This window comes from Apteryx mantelli, chromosome 3, assembly GCF_036417845.1.
Source record: "Apteryx mantelli isolate bAptMan1 chromosome 3, bAptMan1.hap1, whole genome shotgun sequence".
Classification (NCBI taxonomy): domain Eukaryota; kingdom Metazoa; phylum Chordata; class Aves; order Apterygiformes; family Apterygidae; genus Apteryx; species Apteryx mantelli.
In genome coordinates, this window is record NC_089980.1 from 122,165,058 (window position 1) to 122,188,999 (window position 23,942).

At 37.0% G+C, this 23,942-nt stretch overlaps 1 protein-coding gene across 1 annotated transcript in view; it reads right to left on the reverse strand.

Annotated features, from left to right (window-relative positions):
* Positions 1-23,942, reverse strand: part of MBOAT2 (membrane bound O-acyltransferase domain containing 2) — a 92,287-nt gene that overhangs the window by 49,361 nt on the left and 18,984 nt on the right. The window contains exons 2-3 of the mRNA XM_067294268.1: positions 22,184-22,329; positions 18,986-19,063 (exon numbers count right to left, since the gene is read on the reverse strand). Of these exons, the coding sequence (XP_067150369.1) occupies positions 18,986-19,063; positions 22,184-22,329 (224 nt within the window). The remainder of the gene's footprint in view (positions 1-18,985; positions 19,064-22,183; positions 22,330-23,942) is intronic.

Sequence of the window (23,942 nt, forward strand, 5' to 3'; positions counted from 1 at the left end):
ATACCATATAGTCACATACCTATTGTTGAACACATAGCCCACATGCTAAATATTATTTGATAAAGGCGTTCAGCTATGCTGCAAGGGCAGTGAGTCCACACTTCTTATCTCAATGCAAACTAACAACCTATAGAGAGAATGAGGTTTTAGCACCAATTATTTTAAATATATATATTGGTTAAGAGGGAGGTAACCCATGACTTTTTTCCTCTCTTCTAATTCATAGATTGTTCAAATACTTTAAATTCACGTGCAATAAGCTACTGAACAGATCATGAAACACATAAATAAAATGCAAGCAGTATAGAAAACCCAACTCAGCTGAAGTTCACCCCCTGTATCAAAAAAAAGAAAAACAAAAAGGGGGGAAAAAGAGCACTCTGTGCTTTTCACTTGAAAAAGCAAGGTGGAAGATTTTCTATCAATACTTTTTGGAGAGCAACGACTGCAAGAAACTCAGAGATCCAAATTCTATGCTTGGAATACTGGATTCCTGAACTTCTGTAGAAATCAAAAGCATTGCTCCTTCCTCCCTGAGCAGTGATCTTGGACTCTGTAACAGAATTGCACCCACACATTGATTCTCACAAGATATGCCCTGATCAGCACAATAGAAGACAAGCAGGGAGAGAAGCATGAAGAAAGATGAAGGCTTCTTCCTTCAAAAAAGCAGAAACTGTAAGAAAACCACTAGACAAGAGTAGTAGATCTGATGGATGCAATTCCAGCAGTGCTAATCTGTTGACATACATCTTTGTCTTCTCTTTTTCAGGAATTGGGAGGAGACAGCGTAGGAGGAAGTGGAATATTCCTGGCCTACTCCTGCCATCTCCTCACAGTCTACTTCTCAGTCTGCCAAACTGAATAAAAACCAGAAACAAAATAATGCACTTAAATTACAGAGGCTTTGCTTATTTTTAAGAAAGAAACTAACTTGAAAATACTTGTAATATTCTTTACCTCAGTACAAAACCTTCGGTTTTCCAATTAACGTATTTTAATGGTCACAAATCATTAAGAATCAATCTCTGTTTTAGAGATCTAAGCTCATTTAGAAGGAAGGTTTCTATTTGCTTCATTTAAATGGTGGTTTCAATTCATAACTTCTTCTAATTCATCCACCCTCACATTACTTCTACCTCCACATACTAGTTGGCTGGTAGACTTTCTGCACTTTTCATTTTAGACAGTTTCGTGTCCCAGTAGGATGCCTGGTAGTGTACAGCCAGATGTCAGAAGTTATTTTTAGGTCATCAAGGAAGTCCAGAAATACTCTTTTATTATCTAGAAATATTTCCTATGGATTTGGAGCTGTATTTATACCACCTTGGAAACCACATTGCATTTAATTTATCTAGTTCAAGCAGCACCAAGATCTGAAGCTTCATGAATGATATATCTTTCATTACTGCAGCCAAATCATCTCCAAATAGCCTATGACATTTAAAGGGTAAAGCTGTTGGTCTCTTTTTAGAAATTAAGTCACCTTCTCCCCGAAGTTTAGTTGCAGAGTGTGATCCACTTTTTTTTGAAAAAAAAAAACAAACTATATAACTGTTCAATTTTTCTAGAGAAAGTCCAGACACAAACTAATTAAGTTTGAGGAATTTCTCTCAATTCTCCCTTTCAGCTTTCACATTGCACTTCCTTCTTCCTAGCTTTTGCTATACTAAACTAGGTCAGACTAAAATGACAGCAAATATCCAAGGATTTGGGGAGGGTTTTTTTGTGTGGGGGAGTTGTTTTGTTTTGTTTTTAAACAGCCAAGACTTCCTAGGAAGGAAAATCATCTCAACATACTCTTTTAAAAAAAACCTTAGAGAAAGCTAGAGAGATACTGGTACACGCTCTGATATCAGAATATCAAGTATTGGGAGAGCAGTTAATCCCTTGGAAAAGAAAAACAGGAACATTAAAGTGTTTTGGAAGTAGTTGGCTCTCTTATTGATACAGTTCTACCTTTATTACCACAACATCCTGAAAAAAACATGAAAAAAAACTTTCCTGCCCAAAGTCAGAAGGGTTGTCTTCTGCCCAAACTTAGGTTAGAAGTTGAGCAGCAGAAAAATATTTATAGCAGACACTGACATGGAGGATGGAGAAAACTGGAGCACTAAGTACATAACAGTCAGATAAATATCACCAGTCCAAATTTGAGGAAGAAAAAAGAAGGCACAAATGTACTGAGGAGCATGGAAAGGCAGAGTAGTTCACAAACCAAAAGTCAAGGGACCACACAGCTTTCTACAGCAAGACAGGAGAGGCAGGTAGTAGGTAGAAGGAAGACAGCAATAAGTAGTTACATAAATTAAGAGGAATGCAACCATTAGCACATTCGCAGAATGGAAGCTAGAGGTTTGGCTTGCTAAATGGAACAGGGGGCAGGGGTGTATAGGAAGCAGCTAAGTTCAGCTTGCAGGACACAGCGAGCCCACAAGAGATGGGGGAAGATCTTGAAATCTTCACAGACTCAGGAATACCAATAATCTCTTCTCTAGTCAGCATCCAATTTTTATGGCACGCACGGGGATTTTTCTTGAAGAACTTCAAATTTCTGTCACAGCTGATTGAACCAGTTGGCCAGTTTCAAACACACAAACATAGCATTAGTGTCCTTTCATTAAGAAACCAGAGTAAAAAACAACAACAACAACAAAAAAAAAAAAAAACACACACCATTGTGGGCTTCTATTTTTGAGAGAGAAAGGGGAACACAAATGAGTTGCAAGGCAGACAAACAATTAACTCCATTAACATGAAAAGGAGGATCTGATCTTTGGAAATGTGCAAGTGTCTTAAGGTATTGCTCTTGAATTTAAAAAGTTAAAAAGCAAAACCAAATATACAATAAAATAACCCAATGTGACCTGAAATACAACAATAATAGGCAAATAAATATTGCACCCAGAAAGATTTGTACAAAACCAAGTTGGGATTGTTTCAGGGTTCATAGTCTTAGCTATCTTAATCAGTTTTCTTAAGGGAAAACATCCAGATGTTACCCCCCAAAAAAGTTCCTTCTACTTCGAAACACAGCTTGCTTAAGACTTCCCAGCCTAATACTGTGAACTTTAACAAAACAGCTTCTTTCAGGCGAGCATCCGAAAACCAGGACTTGCTACTATATAAGTCACCACTGGAACCCCAAGTACAAAATTTTGCCAATAGAAAATAAGATGCTGGCAGAGCATTCAACACAACCAGTTGTTGCAGGGGAAGGCTCACTGGAGCCTTTAATGAGAACTGTCTGGCTTATGTGGAGGTTATCGTCTGTTTTCTGCCTCTGTCTCCTCAGGGCTCTTGGCATCAAAAGTATCCAGCAACCAGTGTCCATCTGGCAGGAATCCCATGCTGAAATCCTTTGGGCTCCCTCTGAGAGAGAGAGATGAAACATTTTGAATTTCTGTGGCAATACTAATCAATATCTCCACTGGCAAAAGATTCCCTCTTACAGTGAATTCTTCACTGACCACATTGATGGCTCAAGGATTGTTTGCTAAAGTTACCCAATAATAAAGCCCAGTTATTCAAAAGATAAGAAACCAATGCTGCAGGCCAACAATAAATACACAAAGTCCAGAACTAATTATTCTGTTGGGGTTTTTTGGTCTCCTCTTTTCCCATCCTATCTCCACTCATCTCCCAAGTCAACCACAAGCCAAAAGAGTTCCCTATTAATTACTACTGACTATAATTCTTAAACACACTTGCACACAAGGACACAGACACTGCAAGAACTCCCTGTCAAGAAGAGTAAAGGAAAATGACCTGCACGGGTTTGTCAGGCATCTGCTCAGTGACTTGATCGAATGCCATTTCATGCCATCACTGTCCTGCCACATGGAAAAGAGGCAGTATTAAGAGTAAACCAGACATGCTGCCACAGTGTTTCTATGTTTGCAGAAACAACCATGGTGAAGGGCAAAAGAATGATCAAGACAGAAACAATTTGCTGGTTGCTCACATTTTCACTCTTAGTAGGAGAAAATAAAAGAAATTAAATCAAGTACTTGTTTATAAAATGCTGAAGAGGTACAGTATGTAAAATCAGATGAACACAAGTTCATCACAGTCACAATGAACACAAGTACAGAGCAGATCACTACTGTTCTGATAAAAGATGCTTTAAAACAACTGGTGCTCAGTACTTATCTGAAGAATAAGTTTTCAAGAAATATTCTGAAAGACTGATGTTCCCACATCTAGTTAATATCTACAGCAGAAGTTTCAAAATGGTATGAAAGATTTTACTTCTTCACTGATTTTGTTTATAAAAACAAATATGTGGTGCCTGTGAGGGATGACTGTATTAGCCAGCACCTGCATTACTTCAGCAGTTGTCCGTTTTACTACCTTTAGAAAGTGTTACTTGCTTCATAAGCTAATGCACAGTTAACAACTGTTGAAATACTGCTAGTTTCACTACTTTCAGCAAAAGGATGATTTTGTACTTTAAAACCTGGACACAGACTGCATCCAATTTTTGTGTCCGTTCTATGCAACTTACATTATACTTTATACCCCAGTTCTCATTCACAGGATGACAGTGTTTAGGAGCAGAAATAATTTCATAGTCTTGAAGTATTTGCACTTCTACATTGCAGAGGGAAGACCTTTGCAGGATCTTTGATAAACCCACTGTGCCAACTATGCTTTGCTGTTCCAACTAAACTCAACCTGTTTCTAGGTGCTTTAGATCTTTTATTTAGACCCTTCTACTGTTGATACCAATTGTCTCACAGTACACAACTTGCCTAACCATGAACTGCAGAAAAATGCCACAGAAACTAACCAGCTTCCAAAGCCACATACTTTATATCAAACCAACATCAGGATAAAGATTTATTCTAGCCTGCTTATCAGAAGCCACTTACAAATCAAGTCTGCTTTTTATGCTCTTTCAAGAGAGCTAAAAATCCTTAGCTATTTCAGTTTGGAGAAATCCTGCTTGGATGGGGATGTTGTTGCATCAGATATATAAAATACAACAAAATCCGTTAATCTGCTTCCCAGCAGCCGTGAACAATGAAAAAGCCATTGGCTTTTGACAGGAGTTTTGATGACAGCTCAGTAGCAAGGACCTTTTATCTCCCTCAATCCCAGTAATACAAGGTATCACATCAAGTTCACATTGACCAATTTTAATTTTGTTACTATATAAAGTGGTAATAAGATGCTATAGGGACAATAAAATACTTGACCGATTCTTTAGCAATTGCAAACACACTGCTTACATGAATTCCTAAAGCAAAGCTACCAGGTGAAACAATTGTAGTCAGTACAACTGAAAAATAATGCCCTCAAGACTATAGTTTTATATGACTGTCATATGCCTTAAGAAGGTCTACATAATTACTGCTCAGATTTCCACAGCAGCATGGTCATGGAGTGCAAAAGAACTAGAAGAGCTTTGTTTCATTACAATTGGAGACAAAAAGTGAATATTGCTTATCAGTGAGAAGAACTACCTGCATCTTATTCAAGAAGGATGCCTCTCTATAGGTTTTTTTTCTTGATATATTAAAATACACTTGGCCAAACGTTTCAGCTGGCAGCTGTACACCTTAAATAGTGAAACAGCAAGAATCTTATTAGTTCTTATTATATTCATACCACCTCATTCATCCCTACCTCACAAGGTGTCCTGAAAATCTTTAATATATTGTGAGCTGCTTTGAAGATGAAAAGCTCTCTACAGAGGCAATGATATTAATCACAAAAAATTAGCATTCAGTATCAAAGCCAGAAGACAGTGAATCTTTACATACAGGGATGATGCTACAGTATATATTAACCACTGTTTCACAAATGGATATCATGGTGGGGGGAAAAAGAGGAGGAACACCTGACAGCGTGAGAGGTCTGAGACTAAGGACTTTCCAAAATTTGAGACTTTACTTAAAACATCATAGACACTCCCAGAAAGGGCAGAATACTGAGAAAAAGAAAGCCAGGTACACAACCACTGTTTAAAGCTACACATTACTTACATGCATTGTGCATTTGCACATGATACGATCTATTAATAAAATAGATTATTCATTCATTAAGTAATCATACACTGGAATACCCACAACCTCCTTTAGCGAGCCTACTGACTTGACAATTCCTCTGTTGTGCCTGTGATTAGCAATAATAGTGCAAATTGCTTAACACTTGTCTATATTAAGTATCTTTTTATTTTGACCCCAGTTTTAAAAATAACACCACACTACATTGGTAAGAAGATGCTAGTACCTTACACAGATGTAGACACACAGCAAGCCTGCTTCAGTACCACATATCCAAAATGTCACAGAAAATATTTAATTGAATTAAAATAGAACACAAAAAGCTCCTTTTCATTATCATTTAGGTCAGACTTGTTTAAGATGGAAAACACAGGACCATTTACAACATCTTTGTTACTTTTCCATTTCTCATTCAACAAAATCAAGTGCAACTTTCAAACAGTAAAGCTTGAAAACTTGCTGTCATAAAATAGCAAGCTTACTAGCTAAAAAGTATGCCAACAGACATGCAAGGAGAAAGGAATTTTTTGCACATTACCCTATTAAAAGCTCCAGGCAGTTCATCCATACTGAAAAAAGCATAAGTAATTCCCTCACATATCTTCTCATGGTATAGAAGAAAAAAAGTATGGATTTCTTGTTTGAATACCAGAAAAAATGGTTGTCAAATGTAATTGAAAAGTGAAAAGAAAGTAACAATAGACTTTAAGAATTATCAATACTCTCTCCGATTATACAAAAAAGGGGGAGGGGGAAACTTTTTTAGTGAGTCCAAATCAGACCAGAAAATAATATTGAATGAAGTCACCCAAATAAAGTTTAAGTTGTAATAGACACTGAAGCAATATACCAAAAGGAAATGACTAGCATGCTTATGACAACTGCAACTATCCAGGATCATGACCATATTAAGGAAGACTTCAGTTTCATTATGCCTCTCTAGATCAGAGACTTGATATCTATCACATGTTCCTATTAAAACTGAATTAATCTATAAAAAGCTATTCACATATGCGTCCTGCCAAGTTTCACCTACAGTCTATGTAACCCATTTTCCTAAGTTTCAATTAGCTTCCAACTGACTAGAGTCCTCTAGATTAGTAGTTTTGGTTCTCAACATTTGAAGGTGAAAAAATACCCACTCTTCTTGAATAGATGCAATAAAAAAAAAGAAGTTTATAACTTCCCTGGAGAGACTAATTTTAAAAACAGTGATGACAATACAGGATATGGGGGGGGGGGAAATCAGCAACAACCATTATTCTTAATTGCTGGCATTAAAGCATGGGCAAGGACAACAGGAAGCATTCACAGTTCTGCAGGCAAAATTGGACTTGTATAACTTAGTGAATAGTTCCATTAATTAAAGCGAAACAATTATTAGCTGAGTTTGTCATAATTACTCAAGTGAAATTTGTCACAATCACAAGATATTTCACCAAAGAATAAAAAGAGTGTAAAAACACACACTTATAGGACAGAACAGGAAGGTCAAAGCTTATCTTAGAGTACTGATGCTAGACACCCTAATTCAATAAAAGTCTTCAATCAGGACAGCAGTTAATCATAAACACATGCTTATTTTCCCCAGAAACCTGGACTTAATGATTTATGTTCAAAATGGTCCAAAATTTATTATGTCCACTGGTCCACAATATGCTATATAATTCCTTCCACAAAAGTATCATATCATATGATATGGAGTGATATGACATCACACGATCAGGAGTAGTCAGCATGGATTCACCAAGGGGAAATCATGTTTAACCAATCTGATAGCCTTCTACAATGGGTTGACTGGCTGGGTAGATGAGGGGAGAGCAGTGGATGTTGTCTACCTTGACTTCAGTAAGGCTTTTGACGCTGTCTCCCATAACATCCTCATAGACAAGCTCAGGAAGTGTGGGCTAGATGAGTGGACAGTGAGGTGGACTGAAAACTGGCTGAACAGCAGAGCTCAGAGGGTTGTGATCAGTGGTGCAAAAGTCTAGTTGGAGGCCTGTAGCTAGCGGTATCCCCCAGGGGTCAGTACTGGGTCCAGTCTTGTTCAACTTCTTCATCAATGACCTGGATGAAGGCACAGAGTGCACCCTCAGCCTCCAAGTTTGCTGATGATACCAAACTGGGAGGAGTGGCCAATACACCAAAGGGCTGTGCTGCCATTCAGAGAGACCTGGACAGGCTGGAGAGCTGGGCAGAGAGGAACCTCATGAAGTTCAACAAAGGCAAGTGCAGGGTCCTGCACCTGGGGAGGAGTAACCCCAGGCACCAGTACAGGCTGGGGACCGACCTGCTGGAAAGCAGCTCTGCAGAGAAGGACCTGGGGGACCTGGTGGACACCAAGTTAAGCATGAGCCAGCAATGTGCCCTTGTGGCCAAGAAGGCCAATGGTACCCTGGGGTGCATCAGGAAGAGTGTTGCCAGCAGATGGAGGGAGGTGATCCTTCCCTTCTACTCAGCCCTGCTGAGGCCACATCTGGAGTACTGCATCCAGTTCTGGGCTCCCCAATACAAGAGAGACATGACTGGAGAGAGTCCAGTGAAAGGCTATGAAGATGATGGAGGGACTGGAGCATCTCTCCTCTGAGGAAAGGCTGAGAGAGCTGGGCCTGTTCAGCCTGGAGAAGAGAAGGTTAAGAGGGGATCTTATCAATGTGTATAAGTATCTGAAGGAAGGATGTCAAGAGGATGGGGCCAGACTCTTTTCAGTGGTGCCCAGCAACAGGACAAGAGGCAACAGGCGAGGCAACAGGCACAAACTGAAACACAGACAGTTCCATCCGAACATGGGGAAAAACTTCCTTACTGTGAGGGTGACGAGCACTGGCACAGGTTGCCCAGAGAGGTTGTGGAGCCTCCTTCCTTGGAGATATTCAAAAGTCATCTGGACACAATCCTGGGCAATGTGCTCTAGGTGACCCTGCTTGAGCAGGGTGGTTGGACTAGAGGATCCCCAGAGGTCCCTTGCAACCTCAACCCTTCTGTGATCATACTTCTCTTATTATATACTGCTCATAGAACAGCAATTTCTTGAAAGACAGAGGTGCTGGGCAATGCAAACAATAAGAGACAGAGGTGGTCTAAATAGCTAAAACCCAAACTAGGCATGGTCCCAAGCAACCTGCTCTAGTTGACTCTGCTTTGAGTAGAGAGGTTGGACTAGCTGACCATTCCAACCTTAACTATTTCATGATGCTACAGTCTCATCTTAGACTTCCAAAAATGGCATTTTATCTGTAAAACTGATTAACTGATCAGCTGTAGTAGTCTGTCAGCGTTTTCAGTAAAGATACTATCTGAAACTAATTATTTCATCTAACATATGCTCAACTGAGACACTGGATTTTAAAATGCAGAAGTATGTATTTTCTAAATATCAAGGCTTCTTATTTATATCCACTTCCCTTTAAAGGAAACAAAGCACAAGCAGGGTTTTTTTGTTTTGTTTTGAGGCTTGTTTGTTTTTAAATGGCGATGACCCTTTTCAATACAGGTGTACTTCTTTTGCCTCTTTAAACAACTTTTAGCTCCAAACCCAAACACTTTGTACACCATCACTCACAGTTCTGCAGGCAAAATTGACTTGCATAATTTACAGTAAACAGTTCCATTAAAGAAAGTGAAATGATTATTAACAGTTTGTCATAATTACTCAAGTGAAATTTGTCACAATCACAAGGTATTTCAAAGAATAAAAAGAGTGCAAAAACACACGCTTACAGAAAAAAGTTGACTACAACATACAAAATACTTGCACCTAATCCTTCCATCCCAAATACAACCGGTACAACTCAGGCAATACTATACAACCAGAATTTTTAATCAGCTCTTATCAGCAGCAGCTGAAGAACAGAGCTTTCACCAAACTCTTCTAGGTACAATTCATTCTGCCACTTCATTTTGTAGGGAGCCTGCTTTATTTGACATCAATAGTTTGCTGAGGTAAGAAACCATGCAGCAATGATACCATGATTTACTAGCAGTCAGGTTGTTTGGCAGCACGACAGGCAGAGCAATGTGCCTTGAAAAGGTATCTATATAAATGCTACAGCTTTCAAGAATTACGAAATAAATACAGTGCCCAGAAAACATGACTTTACTCTCACTATCAATTTGCCTTTGCTTGATTAATACAGCTTCCTTCTGAGCACAGAAGAAAAAAGATGCTGACATCTATGCAAGCCAAAAAGCAATAGCTACTCAGCCCAACACATTTCTAATGCACCCAACCATTCCACGTTAGTGCTTCGTTCCAAGAAAAGATTGTTCTCTATGTTCTCACACAGAGCGAAAAAGCTACTTACTATAAGTCTCAAGTTTAGGGAGTGAAGAGGACCATCTTTCAATTAAACATCTAATAGCTACTTCATAAAGCAGAAGTCCAGAAATTTTTTCACCCGAGTTTTCTCAAGCATAATGATAGAGATTTTATATGCCAGCAACATTGTCAGCACACCTGGGCTTCTGTGAATTCCTTTCCTGGGGTGCCATGAACAAAGTGGGGGGAAAAAGAAGGGGGAAGATTTAAAACAAACTAAATTAGACTGTTCTCCCTGGAAATACAAAATGTATAATCAGAGTTTGTTCTAGCTACATTAAGACAGTATATGTTCCTTTTGTTTCAATGCAACTGAAGTGGTAACAACACTTCTTTGCATTGCTGTTTATCACCTTTGCCAGCCTATTTTTAAGTGCCACACTTCACAAAGCCTCAGACACTAAGATTCCTGTCGTCCCTTCCTCCTCCTCCATACATATGTGGGGGGGGAGGGGAGGGAGCGACGGGATTGGGGGGAATTAAATGCATTTAGCAATTTAAAAATAAGGCAAAAAAGTGACAGGCATTAAGAATAAGAAAATCCCAGCTCTATTTTTGTTCCATTTCTGTAATTAAAAAAAAATACAATCGGTCAAGGCCTTTCCATTCTAACATTTCAATTCAACAAGGTTAAATAAGTGTTGTTTTAAACCTACACCTTTGTTTTAAACACTACATTGAGTTCTATCAAAACATAGCCAGGATAGTTAACAAGAAGTTATCAAAGTAGTGGATGAACTTGCAATAGCTATTTAAAACAAATACCTCCAAAAGAAATTCATGAGGATTACTAGGAAATTCCTTCAGTTATTTACATCAACACACGCTCACTTTTCAAGTCATTGAAGGCAACCACCATTTACATGGCTATTTTTGTAACGGCTAAACCTTCAGAACACAAGGAATCACTACCTGCCGCTAGCCAGTGCTTCCGTTCCTACAGTTTGGCCCAGGCTTCCCTAGATAAAGATCACAAAAAGCAAACATAACCAATCGTGAAGAAAAATCAATCAATAAAGCATACTCAAAAACCCCATAACATTATTAACCACAATTTCCAAGCTCCAGAAAAGTAAACAGGGATATTTATTGTCTTTTGAATTTGGTAGGTCAGTTTTAAACTGCAAGTGGTTTTGATGAATAATTTGATGTAAGAGAGAGGCAAAGAGCGTGTCAGAGGCAGTTATTAAACTGCAGACAACTACAGGATATGCTCCAGTCACACAGGATACATCCCAGCTCCACACATTACCAAGGACAGGACCAGCAGGATACAGGAACTTGAGTTGTGCAGACCTCTCATGTGCAAGGTTTACTCAAGTTAAGACCTTCAAGTAGGTTATCTGACTTAGCTATATAATGAAGCTAGATGCCACAGCTAAGGACAAAATTTTCTACGGATAGTAAATTTTTACTAAAAGGTGAAGCCTATTCCAGATCACAAACTTCATGTCTTCTGTTATCTGTGATAGTTCCGTTTTGACTCAGTCTAGCTTTATATCTATATCTATCTATACACACACACGTACATATATGTATTCATATATGTATATTTGCAAGCTGAACAGAATTCTTGAACAAAAAAAATTAGTGTTCACTTCTACAAACACACGAGGAGCCTTTGCCATTACAAGAGCAAAATCTCAAGGATTTATAAAACTAGAAAGACAGTCTAACAGCCAGACTGAATGCTAGGCTATAAAGGAAAAAAAAAAAAAACTAGTGAATTCCATAAGAGAAGCATCCTCCTGCATGGAGGCATACTAATATTTCTGATAGCAGAAAAGTGTTTCCAACTAGAAGAAAAAAAACACTTATCTTTCAGTACAATTAACTGACTTTTGTAATGCTTCAGCTGCTAAGCTAAGACATTCTCCACATTTTCATCTCCTATGTTAATACTTTGCTCTCTTGTAGTTCCTGGATACACTGAAGAAACTGAGCACAAAGTTCTTAACAAGACTTGGTTTTAATCCCCCAAATCATTGTTAGAGCTCTTAAAAAAAAAAAGAAAATCCAGTATTTCCAAATCATTCTTTAATCCTGGCTATTAGAATGGGACAGAATTCTGCAAAACATCTCACCACTCCCTTTGGGGACATAGAACCTGATGATCTTTTCATATATTCAAGATTCACATCAGCTATTTTAGCTATAATTTTGCTTATGCTGAGACAGTTTCCTATAATGATCATGAATCCTTTTTTTTTTTTTAAAGGAAAAATTGACAAGTGCAATCCCGTTTCCTTTGGGAAAAAGGTATACAACTTCAGAATGGAAAACAGATTCTTATTAGCTGAAAACTATTAAAATATGCTCCTAAATACAGCCACTTACTAAATTCTGTGTTTATTTCTGCTAATAGAAGAGAATGAGAGTTCTACGCATACTGCAGGAATTATGTTGTTTAACACGTATTTGATTCTCATCTATACAAAAATCTTTAAAATTGCTTTTTAATCAAATACAAATTTTATAATGATACAGTTTTAACAGGGTTTATTTTACATTTAACACAGATCTGATAAAACAACAAGAATTGCTTCTAGTGATAGAACAGTACTGTTTTGTTGTGGTTGTTTTTCTTCAATCTGGGTATTACTTAAGGCTATAGAACCAGCAGATCTCATCTTCTCCCATCTTGCATTTATCCTTATGTGGATGATAAGATGACACTTCTGCTTTTTCAGCTCTCAATTACTTTAACTGAATGAATTCATCTTATTTGAACTAATTGTTGAAGCAGAAATGAAGGAAACATTTTGTTTGTTCATGCAGAACAGTTTGCAGCTATTAATACTTCAACAAATTCTGACTCCAGGTGTATAGCCACTGTCCTTTGGCAGCTATCTATGTATCAGACATTTCTGAGTTACTTGAATAAGTTATAAAATTTGTAACTGAGAAGTTATGCCAAATAGCCTAAAGTTCCCTGGATACTCTTCTCCCCTTTAAAGAAATGAAAATTACATTGGCAGGTTTTCAATCCTAGGTTTGCTTAAAATTATTATTAGAAATTGATAGCATTTCTAAGTCAAATCCTTAAAGATTATTAGATTTTGTAATTTCAGCCTGTTGGTTTGCTGATGCTTAATTTTAGATGCTGCTTCAGATCCTCCTTTGAGGATAAAAGAGAGTCTTCTTGATGACCAGGAAGCACCTCGAAAGGGGCTGGAGTAGCTACATCCAGGGAATCTGGAGAGGAATGGGGGGAGAAGAGAAGAGAGGGTGCTTATAACCCTACTGTTTTTTATATATCTAAAATACACACACATACATGAACATATATATACACACAGACAGAACCTATCAAAGTTAGTCAATAACACTGTCTTAGCTTCTCTTTCTTGTTTTCAACTGCTAAGAGAGCTAAGAAATAGCTAAAGTGTATTGAATAATTTTCTAAAGTTAGTCTTCCAAATAAACAACTACCTCTATTCCATCAAAGTGACATACAATCCCAAACAGAATGTATTATATATAAATTGTGGAAGAAGGGGGAAAGTACTTCATAAGAGAGATTTTAAAGTGTTCCATAATATAAGCATTAAGACTTCTGAAATCCAGAGACTTTATAAAGCTCTGGAAAAGATAAATACCTGAAATCAAAATTCTGCTCCCCCCCTCAGCACATGAAATACTTAGTGCTATTCAGGCCTCTTCATCCTTCATTAGTTTTCTTTTCATAACTTAACTATGCCAGAAAACAGCTTGCTGATCAGATATTTTTCCAAAACCAAGAATAACCCACCATAAGTTCTAATAGTTCAACTTTAGGCTTCTGGAACAAGAAAACTATTATCATCCTACAACTTCAGGCATAATGTAGAACATAATATACCCCTAACAGCATGCCTACTGCTTGGTTTTACATTAACAGATTTACCAGATTTGAATTAACAGATTAACAGCACTGTTTTTAAATTAACAGGCTCAATTCCTACACTGACACAGCTAGCATTTGTATCTTCTCTCAATAAAGTCATTAACCAAAAAATCCTCCTGACTTCAGCAAAGCAATTACGAGACCTATAATTGTGACTTTCTTTTCCCCATAGGCACAGAGATCTTATTTACCAACCATAAAATGAACAATGATTTCAAAAGAAACAGTTGCACAGGAACCTTAAAAAATCTTGTCATCAAATTACCTGTGCAAGAATAGCTTACACAGCTCTTTGCTAACACTAACCAAATACTTTAAAGAAAAAAACCCATGGCATTCTGGATTTTGTCTTCCAAGAAAAGTATCAATTTCTAAACTAAACAATGAAACAGAATAAATTTAAAGACAAAAAAGAAATTAACATTATATCAAAGAAATTAACATGATATCAGTAAAACATTCACTTTTTGTACAAATGCAAATTTATTGGAATTGAGAATTTGGTCAACACGCCTTTCATTTTCATAATTAAGTAGTCCACAGGAGGGTCACAAATAAATATTAGCATAACTTAGTCACAAATCCAAAACAAGAGTTTTTGAGCCATTCAGAAGAGCTAGTGTTACCACTCAGCCTTTCATTGAAAGTTCATTTAAATAAAACTTAAGTATACAAATAATGGATCGATTTTAGTTAAGTCCAAGTCTTACTTAGGTAACTTATCTTCCACTAATTAACTGCATTCTAAAAGCACTAAAATATAAAAATAAGGTTTTCCTCCTTCTTAATATGTTCAGTTCTTTTTTTAGGGTTTGGGTTTTTTGTTGTTTGTTTTTTGAAGTAGGTTTTTCATCTTTAACCTACCATGTATTGCCCAGACTAACCTCCTAGAAGCAATAGCTGCAAAAGGTTCCAGGACCTCTCAGTAAAACTGCAAAGGCAGGAACCTTGTAGAGCAGAGACTTTTAGGATCCAGTGGAAGTACACTAAGAAAATGACAGAGGTTTAGAATATTAATATCAGGCCTGAAAGTCTGCTTTGGAGAATTTAGAAGTAAATAAATAGAAAAAAATCAGATTGTAAGGAAAGCCAGTATACACTGTATATAGCAGAACTGAGAAACAGTTTAAGAAGAAGAACAGTTATCTCAATATCAAGCAGTCTGAACAATTTTTACAGAGGCAGAAGAGAATGAGAAGGCACATTGTGAGGTAGGGAGAAGCAGCAGGAAGGAGAGGGAGAATGGTTTTCCCTACATATACTCATGAAGTCTGCAGGTGGGGGGAAAAGTAAACTTACTTCAATTTGGATAATCACAGACAAAAACCTTTTGTACAATACCCATAAATGCTTTCGTAATACAAAGTCACCTGGATCCAAATTTACATCATATATAGGTATGTGCACATGCACGCACACCAGTAAAACATGGACTGGGGCCATTCTCCAGTCCTAAGGCCAGATGCCACTATACAGCACTTAGCCTTGAATCTCCTCTGGTCTCCATGTGATGCATTCGTGGCCTGAAGACAAACATTTAGGTCGGGAGGGAGGTTGTTCACATTTGTTTCAGTTCAAACTGCCATACAAGAAAGTTATCAGAGTGGCATTTTCATAGCAGAAAATTAGGAGTACATGGTACATTCCTTCAGTACAAAATATGGGCACACAGCGATACCGAGAGGCATTACCCCTCCTGGGCTACTGTGACAATGGAGGAACCAAACCTGGTACAGTCGTGGCTCTACCACTTTCTAGGAGTGGCTGCTGGAGCTTGCCATTTCCGAGACAGCATCCAAGCATCATCTTTGCACTAGCTGAAGAGGCCAAAACCATACCATAACAGGTAGTGCAGTGCACAGTCCAACACTCAAGCTTGCTTCCTGGTCCTGCTGTTACTTTTTATTTAGCGTGGACATGGTCACCATGGCTTTTGCATACAGTAAGCTAAAGCTGAATTTCTTCTACTGCTGCCAGCTACTCTCTTGCAGCAGAACTACCACCTTGAATTTCCAAACTCCCAGATGTTTACAATTTCTATCACATTGTTGCATCAATCAGCAGGAACCAGCTGAAAGGAACCATGAAAGGGGCTATAAAACTGTTAGGCACTAAACCGTGAAACTAAATTTCAATTTTGGTTTCGAAACCCATTTTAATGGCATTCTAATACTCCCTCTGATCTCATACTCCAAGTTACAAACGCAGGTTTCCAAAATAGATAAGTACAATTTTCAGCCTTATTGTTCATTGCACTCTTAAAAACTGCACAGTTATGCAGAAAAAAAAGGAAGCATTGTGATCCTTTTCACTTAAACTCAATTCATTAAATCATATCATTAAAATAAGCTTGAGGAAAAAAAAAATGATTGAATACTTGCTGCTCATTTTAGCTTTTATGCTGACTAGAAAAATAAGCATTATTCAACTAACAATAATTTTGTTTCAAGTTATTTGCTTAAAATTTATTCTTATCATTCATACAGGATTCATTTTAATGTTTTATTTGTATCAAGTGATGCATACAAGTAACATAAATAGAACTACTCTATTTGTTACATTTTTTTCCTCCATTGAAAAGAGAGACGCTTCCCAGCTTTATCCAATGTTAAGTTACTTCATACCATGATTCCGCAACATAAGTCTGCTAGTCAAATCTAGATTTTCACCTCCCACCTGGGCAGCAACTAGGAATAATAGAGAGTATTCAAATACATAATAGAGAGTATTCACATACAAGAGAGATTCCTCTGCTGCATGGCACAGCAATCATTTCAGCAGATCAGGCCACGGAGTTAAACCAGCTTGTATGAATCAGGAAGAAACTATGGAGTTCTCTTGCTCCAACTTAGGAATGTTAAATACAGACATGTCTACCTGCCTCTCACTATAAGGGAAGTCAATCACTGCTAGATTCCTTTTTACAACACGAAGTTTATGTAATTTGTTTTGAGAAAGATCCAAGTATACCTCCCTGGTACAAAAAGATTTACACTATATTGAAAAATGTTCGGAAATTTGACGGAAATTCCTTAAAATTGCAGCTTGGATACTGCACTTGAAAGACTAATCTTATTATAGACAAATTCCAATTTGAATTTTACAATGCTACAGAATCAATGGTTCCCAAGTTGGGAAGAATGCTCCTTGTTAGGCGAGATAAAGAGCACAGTAAATCCTTCAACCATTCTCCCTTCTTTGGGAACACGAGGGGTTACAGGGTGAAACTCTTGAATTTTCGCAAAATATCCAGCACATGGTGGGAACTTCCAGAAAGAAATTAACAATGAAACCACCACATACTTTTCATCAGTACTACTACAGAACACATCTCAGGCTAAATTCAGAGTTCGCACAGTAGAAAAAAAACTAATATAATTTTTTCAAAGAAGGTGAGTTCCAAAAAATCTAAATACATTTGATTTAAATCAAAAGAGAAGGGGTAGGGGATAACCACCCAAACATATTCACAAATATACACAGAAAAGAGACTGCAACAGGAAAGTAATATTCATGTTGTTTTGAATTTGAACTACAGCTTTTTGTTTTTTAAGCTATTCTGTAGTTAAGTATTTGTTTAGTAATATATTCCTCTGTAGACTTTCTAAAGTATTCACTTTCAAAAGTATTTTTCTTTTTGCTGTGCAGGAGCATTTAACCACACTCATAATTGACTTTAGAATATTAATGTAAGTTACAAGGTATGTAGCCTGTTTCTGAAGAGAAATTGATATGGACAAGTTTTAAAACAAACGCTGATCAAAGCAACCACTGGAAAATAAACTAAGCAATCCCACCAACTAAAGCTCTCTCACATTTGTAATAGTTTAAATATTTCAGGATTTTCTGCAAAGCCTGAAAATAGGAGCCTAATATGGCATATTTCAAGAGACAGTAAAATTATATTCAGTAACAGAGTATAAAGAAGCAGTGTGTTCTAACAGACAATACCACGAATTCAGGCCACCCTGGCTTTGCACAGCCTTTCACTATAAAGCAATTTCTTTTTTTCTTTTTTTTTCTTTTTTCAATATAAAAAACATCTTTCCTGACAGCCGCATGTACTTCAGGAATCTGTTCAAGCAAGAATTTGCTCTTTTATTAAACATTTATGCAGGAATTAACACAGTGGGACCCTAATTTGGTTCTGATCTCTAGACTACTGGAATATTAAAACATATGCGTACAGTAGTAAAAGAATTCTTTCTTGTTTTTAAGACTGAATGAACAAAAGAAACTAATTCTGTTATGGACGGATTCAGATACTAAGTTAAAATAATGCCCTACATATGTATTTATATGACAGTATTCTGAATTCAAGACAGCATTCATACATTCCATTCTTACAAAACAAAAAAAGGAATAGCAGAAACCCCTAGTACTTAAAATGAAGTTTGTCATAAATCCTGTTCCTTTCAGATATCTTCCTTCTACTAGTTTTGGAAGGTTACAAAGTTACATTCGCAGAGTTAACTCACATATCTGTGAGACACCTAAAATTATTTATGATCAAGTAACAGCAAAACACATTAAAATCAGAATGCAAAGAACAGAAAACAGTCTTAAAGGGGATATTGCCGAATGTAGAAAGTTTTAGTTTTCTGTCCTGGAAATAAAACCGTGCTTAGTTAGAATTCAAATACTGAAAAGAGCTGAATATCCTGATATAAGCATTAGTATGACATACATACATAGTTATTAAAAAGCTAAATAGGAGCGTTCTTTAAAAGGAAAAAAATATGAACAAGTTTATTCAGAACTTAAACTTACTTGTGCATATTTTCAATTCCTATTATGATCATGATATAGTAGGAAATTCCACTTTGTATAACAAAATGTAAGGCATACCTAAGGAGGAAAAAAATAGCAAATTATTCAAGGTATTAACAATAAGCTACATATACTTACTACTTTAATGTGAAATTAAAGAAATTCATAAAATTTTTTGCCCCATCAATTCTTCCCCCAAAAAGTTGTGTTCTACTTGAGTTTTCTGTAGCCTATTTTCTGTGGACAGCTTCCTCCCTTAGCATGGTATTGAGAGCAATAACTGAGAACTGAAGAAACGCTGGTAATCCTTGCAACACAAAGAATAGGTCGTATAGCATTTACATATAAAATAATGCAAAGTGAAAGCAGCATTTATGTTTTGTGGTTCACCTTCCATACTCATTTTTTTACCTATCTGCAACAGTATTGTTGGCCATATCTGAGACAGCTATCTTATTTATCCAGAATATCAATATATGGGAAGATTTCCCAGCCAATATAACTCTGCCTAGGCAGTCTCCTTGCCCACAGTATTCAGTAACTAGTAAAGAGATGATGTTTTGTTGATGATGGTCTCAAACAAACAAACAAACAACAAAAAAAAAAACACCACGCCACACACACCTAACAAACACCACACAGAAAGAAACTGTAGAGTTATTTCATAAAGGTGCTCTAACCTCCAACTTAGACTTAGTATTTAGCACAACTGACTTGTTCTCCTTATTCATTTTCCTCAGCATACTACCATAAGTTTTCAGCTGGGATTTTTTTTTTTTTTTTTTTTTGAGGGGGGGGGCGCACCTAGAAATTATATTTCATTAAGCAAGTAGAGCACTGGCGGCAAACCATTATCAGTGAGGGGGAAATGTGTTTTGTCTTTAGTAAGCTGATTTTCTTTCACTTTGGTACTCTACTCTAAATGCTCACATGTGCTCAAGTGACACACTGATCTAGTTTGGGAATTTTTCCACATACAAACACAGCCTAAAAAGCAGCTACTATTCTATTTTACTCATATTATTCTCTTTCAGCTTATCACCCACAGTCTTCTAATTTCTCTCCTCATTCATTCATACCGAAATGTCACCAAAGCTATTCAGCAAGAATTGAAGTTCCATCCAAAAAAATTCCTAAGAAGTCTACAAACAATGAATTGAGAGAAAAATAATTCATCTAGATTTTAACTAACCTTGAAAATCCTGACTTTTTATGGAAGACTAGATCTCCTCTGCACATGCTCCTATGAATCACTGCTAGCTAATCTCATTTGAGATATGACTAGTTAAAATTCAAATGTACATTTATCATATGAAAATGTCAATAAAAAAAATCACTTTTTCTTTTCATATCAGCCACACATTTTTTAAATGAACATGAACACAATTTATTTTTAATTTTTAGAAATTGTGCCCAAATCTTTTGTTATAAAGAACAAGTTTAATGGTGGAATGGGCAAGCCAATCCCTGAAATTATTACTCTTTCAGTATATCACCTGTAAATAATAGCAATATGATGGATCTCAGATTCAAAAATTAATAGAAAAGATGCATCTAAAGACAATATGAAAAAAATTAGCTATATACAAGGTGTATTCTAGGCCTTTTATGCTATTTGCTATTATCCCAAGGGAGTTATCCCCTTCCTATACCAGATCACCATCCCAAGCATTACAAAGATGACTGAAGACTAATGGACCTGAACTTGGAAAAGACAACATGACCAATATAGTCTTAAAAGGCAGCAGATTTCAAATTATTTCTCTTGTTTAAATTTTGCATGGGATTTTCTGCAAGTCTATATTTACTATAAACTCTGCATAAGACAACAGTGACTGTTTCCCTCTCTCATACACATATATGTGAAAACATAACTGAAGAGTTGCTGAAGGGAGGGGTACCAGAAATTTGTAACTTAATATGCTTAATTATTTTCTTGGGGGGTGGGGGAAAACAACCCCCCCCCAAAAAAAAAACATTTGTACTTTGCATACTTAAGCAATATGGAAAATAGTTGGCACATTTGCGTATTGCCAATGAGAGGCTTCCACAAATCTGTATTTGTCTGTTGGGGGTCATTTCTTTCTCAAGTCTCCCATCTATAGATTTCAGATGTGAAAAACTGGTAACACTTTTTTTTTTTTAATTACAAGCTACAGTTGATAAATTCTTTTTCCAAAGAAACACATATAAAATGTGTTTCTAAAGCTAACATAGCTCTCTCAAAAACAAAACCCACCACCCACACAGCAGCACATGACACCATATCCCCCATCTCATTTTGTGCCAGGACTGGAAATCTTTGACATCAGATTATTCTCTCAAAACAGAATACCAGGGCCAAATGTTTAAGTAGTGCATGGGAATTATGCAAGTATACATACATGTAAGTAAACTGCACATACATGTAAGTAAACTGCACATACAAGTCCCAAGAATAAAACTTACTGATTTTTCTTTTCCTAAATTTAAAAGTAGTATCTACAAACTAAAGTCCAGAAGCCTCTGTGACATGCCAATATAGAACCCAAATCTGTGGTTTGGAAATCCAAGAGCTGTATACACTGTGTGTGTTCACAGACATGGGCACACATGCACTGTGTGCATCTTCCCACCTGCACAACAGATTGAGGGAAAGGATTAATTCCCCCTAGTTCAGTGCTACTTTGCAAAAGTCAGTACGACTTGTATTCACCTACACTTGAAGTTAGACAAACACTTTGAATTAAGAGCCAATTTGGGTTTATAGCAGGGTAAACATCTTAAACCAACTTGGTAAGATGAGAGCCACTTAAGCTAGTTTTGTACAGCAGTTGCAGGGATGGGGAGCTGCAAGGGAGGAGCATAAAAAAAGAAATCAAACTACATGCATTTCTTTTATTAGCCTTACTCTAATTCTGACTTGCTACACTTTGAACAGATCAAGGTGTGAAAGCAGCAACTGCAGAAAATGTATTTATGTTTTTTAAAGAGAAAACCACCTTCCCTCCAAAATATAAAAGAAAAAAAGTTTCCAAATCTGCACTATGCTAGAAAGTTTAAACCATTTTCCATCTGTTATACTTCTGTACATTTGTCTGCAGCAGCCAGAAAACACAGAATTATGTAGTAAATTTCCTTGTAACAAAACTTTGTTTCTCTCCAAACAGAAAATGAAAGTCTACAAATCCCTGAAAAGTGAAACTAAGCACAACTTACCATCCAAAACAAAAAAGTGCAAGATAAAGGCCCAAGAGGGTTGCAACAACATGTCTTATAAATGGGCTGGTTTTGCTTGAATGAAGGTATGTTCGAAACCAGATAGCTGCAAGCAAGGCAAACAGCTGGCACACTACAAAGTTGACCTGCACAGAAAGAAAAGCAAAAAGTCATCTCATACAGTCCCATATTAAAGATTCACTAACAGAAATATCCGTGCATTTTCAGCATTCCTGGCTCTGCCACAGCTCTCGTTTATCACAGCATGTCAATTTGAAGGAACTTCTCCCGAGCGCCACTTCCCCCCAACGGAACAGAACACATTGCTGCCATGAGCACCGAAAAAAAAGAAAAGAAGATTCACCATAGAATCCCATAGGGACAGTCTGGGCATGAATCAGGGAAAAAAAGTTACCATTTTTATATATTTTTCTGTGAATTTTACATATCATTTATCAATCATGGAATCATTCATACTCTCCAAGTAACAAGAAGGTCTGGATTTTTGTTTTGTTTTGTTTTCTAATGAGCCTCACTGGGAAAAACACATCAGCTACACAAATTACCGGCAGCTCACTTCAGTGGCCTATGCTGAATCAGAACTCACTGAAGTACACTTCAGCGGTACGCAATCAGATAAACAGCATGGTTGCACACTGGGTTTTCCTCCTGTGCATTCAAATAGGATGGTTTCACAAATTCTCCCTCCCTTCAGGCCATTTATTCTAGAATACAGCAAATCTCTTGTGTATTAAAGACATTAGGGTGCTGAAAGAAAAAGTGGAATTAAAAAACCAAACCAATGAGGAAAAAAAAAATCATTCTGACTGTGGTCTGAAAAATTTAAGATACTTAAGATAATTTAAGGGCATGATAAAGAAATAACTTCCTCAGATATAACAACTGCTACCAGAATTGTCTTAAGCCACAAAAAGCTGGGTGAATTTAAGATTCCTTTATTTAGAAAAGGACATTTCCCTTCCATAGAAAACTGCCTAACAGTTTCCCTTGTCTGACAAGTGTCCCAAGTCATCCCAAGCAACAGTTCGAAGACTGCTACTTTTGGATCATAAGCTCTTTGAAACAAGAAACTTCCACATACTGTATGCTTGAACAGTCCTTAGCACAATGGGGTTTTAGCCTGTTTTATGCCACTTAGCACTGCTGAAATATATGCTTAATCTTAATACACTTAAGATATCACAGGGTTCAATGACATCAGTATTTTTATGCTCATGACAACAGGCCTAATACGCATGCTTGCAGCACCACAATGAACACCTCTAGTACCTTGATTTGGTTAGTCCATTCCCTTTCTTCACGATTTTCCAGCCAAGCTTCAAGCAATAACAGATACGGGTGTGAGTGTGCCAACACTGACACATTTAAAGTAGAAATTAAATAACACTAGCTACCTACACAACTTTTTTTTTTTTTTTTTTTTTTAAGGTCTATTCCATAGATGCCATCTGCAAATCCAAGGATAATTCCTGTTTTTCTGAACTACTCTAAAACTTTCTCTAATACCAAGTTATACAAGCATTAAGTGCTAGCCAGGAAAGACACTCAGAGTACAGGGCTCCTCTGCTTAACAGGAGGAGGTTCTCTAAACTAAACCATCACATACACTTTGCCATCCATTTTCTTACTCCCACATTTACAGCATGCTTTTAAACAGTATCTGAGAAATCCTAAATGAATAAGGAGATATGCTTTCAGGCTGTAACTTGACCTGCTTTATCTCCTGAGATAAAGAGAC